Source organism: Carassius carassius, chromosome 16 (genome assembly GCF_963082965.1).
Source record: "Carassius carassius chromosome 16, fCarCar2.1, whole genome shotgun sequence".
NCBI classification, from domain to species: Eukaryota; Metazoa; Chordata; class Actinopteri; order Cypriniformes; family Cyprinidae; genus Carassius; species Carassius carassius.
The window spans coordinates 23,092,062-23,104,733 of NC_081770.1; the positions used below are offsets into that span (position 1 = coordinate 23,092,062).

At 36.7% G+C, this 12,672-nt stretch overlaps 1 protein-coding gene across 1 annotated transcript in view; it reads right to left on the minus strand.

Moving 5' to 3' along the window:
* Nucleotides 1–12,672, minus strand: part of LOC132159942 (serine/threonine-protein kinase Nek7-like) — a 70,757-nt gene that overhangs the window by 37,898 nt on the left and 20,187 nt on the right. The window contains exons 2-4 of the mRNA XM_059569618.1: nucleotides 9,895–9,974; nucleotides 3,428–3,565; nucleotides 595–657 (exon numbers count right to left, since the gene is read on the minus strand). Of these exons, the coding sequence (XP_059425601.1) occupies nucleotides 595–657; nucleotides 3,428–3,565; nucleotides 9,895–9,948 (255 nt within the window). The 5' untranslated portion in view covers nucleotides 9,949–9,974. The remainder of the gene's footprint in view (nucleotides 1–594; nucleotides 658–3,427; nucleotides 3,566–9,894; nucleotides 9,975–12,672) is intronic.

Here is a 12,672-nt window from a genome sequence, read left to right on the forward strand (position 1 = left end):
ATATAGACAGATAGACAGGTAGACAGATAGATAGATAGATAGATAGATAGATAGATAGATAGATAGATAGATAGATAGATATCATTTTTAGACACAAATTATGTAAATTAAATTACATATTTTGGTAAAGAAAACATAATAGTATTATTTATATAACACACAAAACCATAAAGCCATTTATCATATTCATGACTTTGTGTCAAATTAAAATGCCGGCAGGGCATGTATTGTAAATAAATAAATAAATAAGTATTAAAAACTGCTGGTCTGAAATGCTTATTGTCGAAATAAATGCGTTTTGTGGCACCAAAAAAAGAAAAAGAGAGTCAATCTTGGCCTGAAGGAACGACACAAAGAGGAGCATGTTCTGCACTTGCCTAACAGAAAGAGAGAGGAGAAGGAGGAAGAGGGAGAGAGAGGAAGAGGGAGAGAGAGGAAGAAAGAGCTGAAGGTCTAATCCAAATCAATTGTATTCTGTTTCTGAATCTCTCTCTCTCTCTGTGTGTTTCTCTGGTATCGGGTCTCGGCAGAGGCACCTTTAGAGATCCTAATAGCAGCACATGGTGTCGGTCTCTCTTTTCTCTGGTTTCTTACCTTCAGGAGATCTATTTCTTTGATGCAATCTTGCCGAGCTTTGGCATCCATCAAGTCGAATATCTATCAAAAGATCAAAAGGGAAAGAGAAAGAGGAAGGAGAAACAGAGTTATGGCATAAAGACAGAATAAGAAAAAACAAGTAAAAATGTTACTGGTACAGGGTGGTAGAGCAAGAAGGAGGGGGTACGTCACACTGAAACCAAGACCCCCAAACTCCTGCCCCCACATCTACACCCCTCCTGCCTCAAGCATCCCTATTTTGCCAGATTCACCTGTGTTAATGGGTCAGGAGAACTGTGCAATGTCACAGGGTTCATTTTTAGTTCACCCAATTTTGTACTCCAATAGCACAAAAAACAATATTTATTTCATTACATTAATTAATTAATATTTTAAATTATTAATTTGACTTTTTAATTAATTTATTAATATTTTAAATTATTTAATTTGATTTACTATGTGTTTTTATCTTTTAATTTTTATTTATTATTATTAATTAGAATTAAATTACTGCTTAATTACTTGTTGTGAAAAAAGCTTGATTAATTGTTTGATCTTTTAATTTATTTGTATTACTACATTTATTTATTCATTTAATTAATTAGTTTATTATATTTGTATTTACTTGTATTAATACATTAAACTATATTTTATTTATTTCTTAATTAAATATAATTAGTTATTATTAATTATTTAAATAAGAAGTTTTGTGTCCACATTCTGACAACACAATTTATTTTGCTATAACCGTCTGACTTTACATTTTGTCGTACTTGATGTACAAGATTGTTTGTGTTGTTTTAGAATATCAAAAGCTGATTATGCCGACAGAATGTTAGATGTAAACACTGTTTTGATCATGTCTGTCCTGATTATAATAAAGCACACAGTGTACACAGCAAACAGAAAATCTTATGAGCGTCTCAAGGCAAAAATCGAAAAATCAAACTAAAACTTTCAAACCTAAAGCGAGTGAAACTAGTCCAAATATTACATTCGTCCTTCATGCAATCAGGGTTGCACGAAATTTGCGTCAGAAAGCACTGATTACAATAATTATCATAAATCACAAAAGGTGTAAATGTTGCCCATAGTGGACATCCAACCTGACAGCTTTGAACCACGTACAAAATCCGAGGGATTGAAGTTGATTTGCATTGCAATATGTATGAAATATTACCTATCTGCAGTTCTAAATCTTGAATTTTCAAGTCAACAAGTGGCATGAATGAACTGCATTATGGGATATATTCACTGAGTCAAGACTGTTACTAACCGTCACTTTTAATGGCATATACAACAATGCCAATTGTTTCTGGGCTCATCATTAGTGTTAATAAAGTCTGTGGTAGCCTCAGAATTGCCTGCTGTGTGTGCGTTAGGAAAGCAGAAGCGATAGTATCCACTCTTTTAATCTTGAGCTTGCCAATTATTTCTGCTTTGCACATCCGGAGGAAACTGTGGAGCTTTTTTTGTACTGGCTGTGTCTGTGAATATACTTTATGGTCAGAAAAGAAACAGCTTCAGTTGTGATTATCAGCGTAAGAGCCAATCAATTGCCTGCTTCTGTCCGAACTAAATTTGCACAAATGTATTGATGGCTGTGTTTATATGAAGAGGGTTTTGCTGCTTTCCAATCAATCAGTCCAGTAAAGTTTTATCTTATAATAATGTTTTTGTTATGCGAAATTCAAGACTCAATGTTCCAAAAAAATGAACAAACAAATAAATGTAAATTACAGATTTGATTAGCAACTGACTTTCGATTAAACTCGTATAAAAAGTTTTTCAATTTCCAGTACTGTTTTATCTTATAATAATACTTTTGTTAAAATAAATAAATAAATATATTCCCAGTTTGCTTAGCCACTGAGTCATATAAAAAGTGTTTACAATTCCCTTCAGCTGCGTTATCGTGTGTTGCAGCAGGACAAATGTTTTTAATCAAGATACAAAATACAACAAGCTTCCATCCAAACATGAATCTCTCAAAGTGGCTTTTGGACGGATCAGATTTATGCTTCAGCATAAAAATAATAATAAATAAATAAATAAAATATTTTATATTTATTTTGTTAATTACACAGACTCAAAATTGTTAATACAGCAACTAAATACTGTATATAAAATATATTTACTTACAATGACTTTAATTAAAAATGCTTAAACAACATTACTAAATTGTAATATTAAGTGTATGCAATTAAAATGATTACAAATCAATACACTGTGAATATTTGATCACAATATTAACATTTAATAATATAAACAAACAACATAATTTTTTTTTTTTTAATTTTTAAGCCATTTCAAATCAAATACTTTGGCCAAAATTAGAGATGCACCGATCGATCGGCCAGGGATCGGAATCGGACGATTTTCCTCATGATCGGCCGGATTGGTCGAACAGTCTCACTTCTTTCTGATTCCGAGCTGATTCGTTTAGCTCTCTTGATTCTATTGCATTTATTTGTGCTGTTAATCAGAATCTGCCAAGAAAACTGGAATCGGTGCATCTCTAGCCAAAATATGAAGAAATATTGTAAAATACATAAATAATAATTATATATATATATATATATATAAAGTAGTTATTTTAATTTTTTCAAGTTTCTATATGTTGTTTTTGTCATTTTTACTAGTTTTTTATTTTTATTATAATTCCTATTTTATTAATTATTATTACCTTATTAAAATTATTATTATTTTTATTTCAGGTAATGTTTATTTTAAGTGACAAAATGTTTACACCAGACTTTACTGACATAAAAGAATATAATTGCAGAGATACTAAAATATATATTTTCCCCCATATAAAGACCCTTCTTACCTGCACTTTTTTCAAAGCTACCGGTGTATGGTCTAGTATGTATGCAGCACGATAAACCTCGCTGAACTGTCCCCTTCCGATCTTCTTTATAATGTGAAAATTGGCTAAACTGTTATAGCCCGCATCCTGTTGGATTTTCTGAAAATGAAGAACACAAGAATATTTCAAGAAAGCGAAATGCACATCACACAGCTTTCGTTTTATGCTTTTCCATTCATCTTAAACTTAAAAAGACAAAACAAACATGTCCCCACAGATCGGGCATTGCCAGCCAAACTCCATGATTGTGTTTGTTTATATGCCAAGAGAAAGAAGAAAACTCTGGAGGGCATCTGGGATAGGTGTCATTGGGGTGAAATGTCAGGCAAGAGAGTGTGGGAATGAATCAACATTAAAAATCCACTTTGAAAATCCAAGGCGCAATATGAAACTTTGCCGTATACTGTCTGGATGAATCAGGCAAGTGGTGACATCCCTACTTCTGAAGTGACTTATGCTGGACCAGTTAGTGACAAACTGCCCCGAGTGCTTTTCCCAAGAATCCACGCAGCGCCTTGACACTCGCGCTCTAAAATTAAAAATCTAAACAAAACCCAGAATTAGCCCCTCGGAGATGGCGTGAGCAAATAAATTAATTAATTAACACTTTGACCTTTAGAGGCTTTTTGGGTGTAAACTTTAATCCCGCAAACGTTCTGCCAACTGGAGGTGACAGATAGTGGAACGCAATGTCATGTCGTGAAGAACTACCCGAGGACAGCCATAAGACGGCCTTGAAGGCAAATTACATTGTGAAGATGCAAAAGGGAGGGGAAGGAAGACAAAATCTTATTCTTGTAAACATGCAAAATCTCTTATTTATAGTCATGGAATGCATTTTCATATTATAGTTCCATATTAAGCTTAAGCTTCGCTCGACTCCCCGAAACGTTTATCCAATTAAGATATTCAGTCGAAGCAACAAACAACTTTCTTTCTGTCATTCTTACAAAACCAGAGTACTTGGACGCTCTGTCAGATCCATCAACATTATTGTGTAAAACTGTCTGATATATATAATGGGTTGAACTGAAAGAAATGAGTTGCAGGAAGCACTGCAACTTGACTAGACGCCAGAGGGGTGGATGTAGATCAAGGGGCGACCAATTTAAGAATTTCATTGTTTTGAAACTTGACAGCTTTAAGGAAGGAAAAAAAGGTGTGAGCCAAAGAATTGCCCCATCCAATTAACACACTGAGGTAGCTTGTTTTTCCATGTGACAACACGCTCTCAGCCCCTTCTTCCAGGGACACATCTGGCGCAGCAGAAGCAGCTCTCTCTTTCTGCCACCGTGGCGGAGAGAGAAAGCTGGATCGGACTAAATTTAACAATATCAAGCTAATATCCAAGACATCAGGTTTCTCGGCAATGTGTAGTTATTTTGTGTCAAATCCAGAGAGGCTTAAGAAAAAATGGTTATATGAACACAATACTTGAAAAATTCATGTTTTTCATGGTTATACAAAACCAAGAAAATTTTTTAATAAAACACAGGGTGGCCTAGGGGGTCAATGACAAATGTATTAATTAATTAACTACAGTGTTTTTATCGTTTACTAAAGCTAAAACTTCATCATTTCTGTTCACTGAAATCTAAAATAAAATATAAATATTTAGATTAAAAACATTCATAACGAAAATGAGAAATGTTGCTTGGGCAACTAATTAACTAACTAATTTAAATTTATTTTTAAAAATAATAATAAATAAATAATAATGACAAAGTCAAAAAACAAAAGTCACAAACAAACTAAAATTAAAATTGAAAATATAAAATAAAGTAACTTAAAATATTAAAACTGCATAAAAAATTCTAAATATATATATATAAAAATCAACAACTACTACACTTTCGTCAGTCAAAAATAAAAAAAAATGTGGAGCTGGAAAACAAAACAGGAAATTACATCATAGAGGAACCACGCAGACGTCATGTGGTGCAATTAACGATACATTAAATGAACTAATTATTCACAGTTAATACGTAACATTTGTGTAAAAAAAACTTTTACCTTAGAATATTTATATTTTATTATATTTACATTATTCTTAAGTTAGACAAAGTGATTTAGAGAAAATTATGAAAATAACATGCATAATTTTCAAAACCATATGATATGGCCCATGTGCTTTAAACTGGATTTTTAAAAGATTTCCCCTTTGTTTATTGCGAACACTCTTATTTGTCATTGACCCATAGATGATACATATGTATGGTGTTGGTTTGGTCAGCAGCGGATGGTCCACAGAGGGTCAAGGCATTGCTTTCACTCCCCGCATGGTCGCTTGACAAATGTTAGCATGAGCCTCTAAAGCGGCATGACAAGCGCATGCTGAGAGCAAAGTCGAGCTAATGTGTTCTGGCATGCGGCTTGCTAATCACACATTTACATATGCAATGACCTACATTTGCATGTCAGCTCGTGCACTGTCCGGCCTGATTAACGGCGGGCACCTCCCAGCGCCTGGGAGGCCGGCATAGCGGCGGGAGGAGGCCAGAGGGTGGCGGTTTTTTTGGCAGCCGAAGGGATGCACTGCCAGCCAGGATTAGGCCTGACGTGGCCTGAGCTCCAGACACTTCATTAGAGGTAATCTGTTTAGCAGTGGGCAGTGTATGTAAACTTCACAGGCCATTTGCGGCACCTTTCTGCCCCCTGGCCTCGCCTTCAAAGGGCAGCAGGGGAGCCCTGACTGACAGATTGTCTCATCCGTGGCTTTGCGCTGTCACACAATTTAGAGCACTGAGCTGACACGAGATGAACCGCAGCAGCCGAGGATCTCCACGACCGCCGGGGTCACTCGACAGAGGCGTGACGCGGTTTGTACAGATTGCAGCTTGCAGGAGGGGCGGGAGCTCAGAGTGCTCGTTGCCGCTCTGCGTGAAGTGAAGAAAACAAAAATAACCCATGGAGGTGGGAGGAATGGTGCCAAGAATGGCTTGAATTGGAATGCTGAACAACTTTCACGCAAAGCTTTTCGTTAAGATTAGGGGTGCGATGATGATAAATCGAATCATGGATTGATTCTGTGATTTTCTGAAAGCATCACGATTTAGCTCAGTATTGATTCCAGAGAGAATCGCGATTCATTTCAGAAAATTGAAGAATATATCAATAAATTGATTTATTGTTGCACCCCAAATTAAAATGTGGTCGGTAGAAATATAAGGGGTCTGACTATTGTTAATAGTGTAGTGATGCATGCATGCAGCACAGCTCACACAGAAGTTACTTTCAAACCGAGCCACTTTCTGTTGGTCAGTATGGCAATTTGTGTGACCAACTTAAAAATGAGCGAAACTTGCATGGGAAACTTTTTCTCCCAGAATGACATGATTTTGCCCACAATATAGCAAAACAATGGTAATGTGCCCACGACAAATGGATCACTGCTGCTTTGTGGCAAATGGAGAAAATAAAAATAACAAACAGAGGTGGGAGGAAAGGGGACAAGAATGGCTGGAATTGGGATACCGAAAAACTTTCACAAATTCTTTTAATTAAGATTCAGTCACATAACTGAACATTTGGGGGGGCAAAAAGTCTGCTGTCTGTTGTCAATAGCATAGTAATGCAAGAAGCAAAGCTCACATAGAAGTAACTTTCACACCAAGCTGCTTTCTGTTGGTCAGTATGGCAATTTATGTGACCAACTTGTATTAAAAAAATGTGCGAAAATAATTTACGCACAGAGGTAGGAAAGAAGGGGGCTAAGAATTTTGTCAAAGCTTTGATGCGGTCACATTAGTGAACAATAATAAAGCAAAGCTCACGCAAAAGTCACTTGTGTAGCAAGCAACTTTTATTTGATCAATGCAGAAAATTCAAGTGACCAACAACAACAACAAAAAAAGGATCCGAGGGGATGGAAGATGCAGCAGAGCATGCTGGGTAAATGACTCAAAGGGAAAACACATCACAGGAACAACAGCAAAGGATGGAGGGTTGGCCACTGGTGACAAGTGTAAAAAGAGAAATGCAGACGTGCGACCGCATGACAGGGGATGCAAGACAGGAGGAGGAGGAGAATGACGGAGGATGGGGTGGCAGCAGTGTGGAGACTAGGTGTGAGCTGACAGCACAACACTGCCAGTGGCTGCCAAGGAAAGGACAACCGAAGCGCTGAAGAGGTGGTAGAGTAGCAAGACGGTGCTTGGTGGTAGTGGTGTTGGTTGGTGGGTGCTGGAGGGGATATCTTCATGGTGGAGGGGGACAAGGCAGGAGATCCTGTTCGCATCCTTTTCATCAACGTCTGTCTCCAGGCCCAGCCCATGCAATATTTATACCTCCTTCGCGCCGCTCATCTTCAATCTGCTCCAGTGTTTAAAGCCCTTGCTTTACAAGGGGATTTTGCTTCGTCGAAAAATCCGCCATGACGATTAAAATCGGATCTGAAGATCTCACCCTCCCACTCGCTCTGAGAGCAAATGCACCATCAAATATGCACGCCTTACCGACTCATCCGGCATCTCCTATGCATATCCATCAAACCTTTGGGACTTTAAGATATGATATCGGAATATGCGTGATTGCATACACAATTCAGCATTTTTGGTGGCTTCTTTTTTCTTTCAAGGGAATACAAGTCGCTCTTGGATGCTTGATGAGAGTCTTGTAGAAGTCATTCTCTTACACTGTCACGGTGCAATACATTGCCAGACTTACCTTGAGTGTTGCGTTCAAACTAACTGGACAACTATCAAATTTAGCACAACAAGACCATTCAGTGTCTCACAGGAGGTCAAATGATATATCAGATTTAGCCTAATAACTAAGGTTAAAAAAAAACACATTCCGATTTATCGGTTAATACTTTTTAATAAAATGAGTATGTTTGAACATTTTAAGAGACTATGTGAGCCCAGAATGTATAAAATCCCAGCAGTTTATTGTGTAATCAAAAATCTCATAAATAATTGGGAACCAAACCAGTTCATGGTATCTCGAATTTCATAATATATCGGACTCCTGTAGTCTCTGTGCTTGGGTTGTTCTGTCCCATTTAAAATACTTAAACAAGTTCAACATACCAATTTTAAAAACTGGATTTAACATTTTTCCCCACATCGGTTAACGGTATCTGCAAAATTCAACATAAGACATTTGACATTTAAATGACGTTGTGAATGTGATGCTCAATGTAAGACTAGCAATGGATTACTTAATGAAAGGTTTAGGACTACACTAATTTTCATGGGGGAAAAGCTACAAAAATGTAAAGTCAAAACTAAGTGTGCTTGATTCAAGCTTTTTTACTTTAGTGAAAACAAATAAAACGCTTCAAATCTGAATTGTGTACGATTCTTATTCAGAAAATAAAAATGTATATATAAAAAAAAAAAAAAACAAGAAAAAGAATTTTAGTTCAATTTTCAATAACTTGTGATTATGTTAATGGTTCTCGAACAGCTCTTGAAAGAGTTCTCTCTTCCAATTAAAAAAAAAAGATTTCATGCATTTAGCAAAAACTTTAACAATAACAAGGCTTATTTATTATAAAAAATATATATTTTCAAGATGAAAAATGCAAAGTACATGTCAAGGAAAGTTTCAGTTTTTTTTCTTTCAATTTAAAAAACTGTGTTCTTCTATAATAAAACATCCATGGTAGGAAAGAAATAGTGGTCAAGAATGACTTATTTACAGATACAAGAAAGACGCTGCCCATGTAAAATAAAAATAAATAAATAAATGATAATAAAAAAAAAAAATATATATATATATACACACACATATATATACATATATATAAATATATATACACATACATACATACATACATACATATATATACACATATATATATTATTGGATAAATAAATTAAGATACCAATATGGTATCTGATGTTCAAATAGCTTGTATCGGTAGTGATTACTCAGTAAAAAACATTCAACCTCTAATTTGAACACAACTCATGACCTACCACGAGACGACATACAATAATTGAGTCGGATGATTGGAGGGAATTAGTCGGAAGGGTGTGAAAAGGAAGTACGACAAACGAGAGATTAAGAGAGCGAACGAGGAAGAGAGAGAGCAAAAGACTGCTAAAAGCAGCAGATTTCCAACACCTCTGTCTCTGGAAACACATGATGGCTCCTGTGTGCAGGAAACGCTGCTTGTGCAGAGAGCAGAATCTCATTATCACCTCTCACCCGGCACAGCGGAGAGACAGCCGGAGCAGACCGCCGCCTGTCTCTGCGGGTGGATTGACAGACACGGAGAGATTTGACGGGGGCAGAAGTGGATGTGGAAGAGGGCGACAGGCTTGTGCTACATGCTGCTAAGCAAGCAGGTGGTGAGTCAGGATGGTAGACCGTAAAAAAAACTCAACTGGCTTTGTAGAATGCCAATATAATGAGATTACAAAGAAGGTTTGGCTAGACTGTACTTGTGTTTGTGTTTATATTTGAGAGAGCACACAAACCTGTGGCTGAAACACTGGCCCCTGTGGCTGCTGGCCTTGTGATTGGGCGTCCATCGTGACAGCAGCAGTCCCTTACACCCCTGTGAAACAAACAAACAAATAAACCAAATAAGATACATCGACCATTGCCGGCACGGCCACAGGAGCAAACCTCCCCTTGTAATAATCTCCAGTGAACGTAGACGTGTGAATCTGGTAATAGAATTAGGGTCTGAAGCAGTGCTCCTGACAATCACACACTGCTGTGGAAACAGTCGGCGCGTCACCTCGCCCGAGGAACCCGATCCGCTGAGAACACGATACCCATTGTGTTAATGAGACCTGTCAAAGAGCCACGGCACTGGAGACCCTTCAAATTGAATAGTAAAACTCAATTGGTAAAACTTGTAGCCCATTCGTCGGGCACCAAAGCAAATTATTGTCGAAAAAAAAAAAACATTGGATATGTGTAACCAAATATAGTGTGGTCAGAATGCTAAAGACACACAATTAAAGTTAAAAACAAAATGTACCACAGCAGGAGCAGTACAAGTACCCCCACCGAAACTAAACATTATAATCAGCTATACGATCTCAAAATTAGTCAGTTAGTGATATATTGAGATATCTGCCAATATTTGGCCATTAAGAATGGTTTGATAGGGCTTTATAATATATATATGTTTTTTTTTTTCATTGAAGGTCAGCCATTGACTTCCAGGATATTTCTGTCCATGCTATGGAAGGTAGTGGCTATCATCTACTGTTTGGTTCCCAACATTATTCAAAATATCTTCTTTTGTGTTCAGCGGAAGAAAGAAACTCAGGCTTGGAACAATTTGAGGGCGAGTAAATGATGACAGAATTTAGATTTTTTTGTGAATCATTTCTCTAAATGTTATTCTGGCAAATATTTTGAAGAATTAAGTCAGATTATAAATGAAGAATGAAGCCAGGTTTTGTAAAATGCTTAAGTGCTCAAACTGAAACTTTGTGCTTTTAAAAGAATCAACAGCAACCAAAAAGTAAACCCAGTGCTATTTGCATTCATATTGTATTAATACGTTCTCTATCTCATCCTGAGGAGCAGCGCAAATTCTCTTTCAAGCTTTTAAAAACACGAATAAACATACTTCGATAAATCAAGCTACAGTACTTATCCTTTTTTGCAAACTTCACGTTACATGATTTTACTGATTTGCACGGAGGAACGAAAGCACAGCGCTGCAAAAGTGGGCGGAATGGGGCATGATAATAGTTTTATCTCGATTATTGTATTTTCATAATCGTTGGATGCCAGAATCGAAATCGAACCAGTTTTTTGGATTAATTTATAATAAATTCAAATTTAATTCAGAAAATGTGCATGTCTTATTCGGTATCATTAAAAAGTATTATATATGTCATCCTGCTTTCTAGATATCTTTTTTCTTTTCTTTTTGGCTATTAAATTAAAGAAAAAAAAAAGTCTCTTAACCACAAATATCAACCCAAAGATTCCTTCATTACTTTAAAAACAAACAAACACACAAACGCCTTCAATAACCGCCGCCCATAAAGCACCTAGTATCAGTCTAGTGCTCCTGGAAAGCCTACAGAGACATTAATGTGGGCACAATAAAGCATATGCGCACCTAAGAAACAGCGAAGATGTGTTGTCAATGCAGAGCTGACGATGAGAAGGAATAAATTAGGCCTGAGCTTTCGTCGGTGACAGAGAGCAAATACAAAAGACGGCTGCGTACTTTTCTTTACATCAAGCCGGGAGATGGCCCTGTGCGTGCCGCAGCCATCAAAATTTTTAATGATTGCTCGGTTGTCACTTCACTGTGGCGCACAGATCGGGTGAGCTTGCTGTGTCCTCACTATACTGAGGGAATATGAGTGAGGGTAAAAAAAAAGAAAAAAAAAAGAAAAGAAACACTCCTTTCATAGGCCATTTACATGTCGCTCACTGCAGTGAACGTCCGTCTCGGCGCGTTGTCAGGGCTGAGTGGATCGAGGAGCTCGAGCCAATTAAAATACCTCATGCCGGTGAACGGGGAAACGGAGCTGAAGCTGTCACCATGGCAAAATAATATCAGCCCGGTTTGTTGAAGGTTAATAACACTAATTAAGCACCAAAACCACGTCTGAGGTTTGAGTGGCAGTGCGAGCAGGACAGGGTTTATTGCCGCCGAAAATTTGTTTCTGTTTGCCATTTTTGCAGTTTAACTAAATATATCTCCACATTAAGGATTGTGGAAACTGCCTGCGTGATGCATTTTCTCTGGGGAAGAAGCCACACATTTAAACAACCTCTCTACAACTATGTAATTAGTATTGGAAGAGTAAGTTTTTAAATTAATGAAACACACCCGATCTTCCAAAAAGCATAGTTAGGAAACCCGCTCTTTGTTCTTAATTTTACAAAACTTCAAAATGCGACTGAGGTGAATAATTCTGGGGACTAATTAGCAGTTTGAGACAACAGTCAATGGACGCTGCTGTTGGCGATATACAATGCCGCTGTCATCTCACTATTATGATTAAAATACCAACTTAATTTTACGCCTTTACGTGAATCAGAGTGGCGAATCTAATTTCAAACACGCTATTGATTTTTAAAGCGAGTATGAAATGTTGTTTGTAAAGAAATGTGATATTTTAAAGCAAACAATGTATAATAAAATGTAAAAAAATAAATGAAAAAAACCTATACACTTAAATGCTGTGATGCCAAAATCAATTTCAGAATTTAGAATAGAGTTTTGCATTAATAAGTATTTAATATTGATCTTATTTATGAATAATGACTTT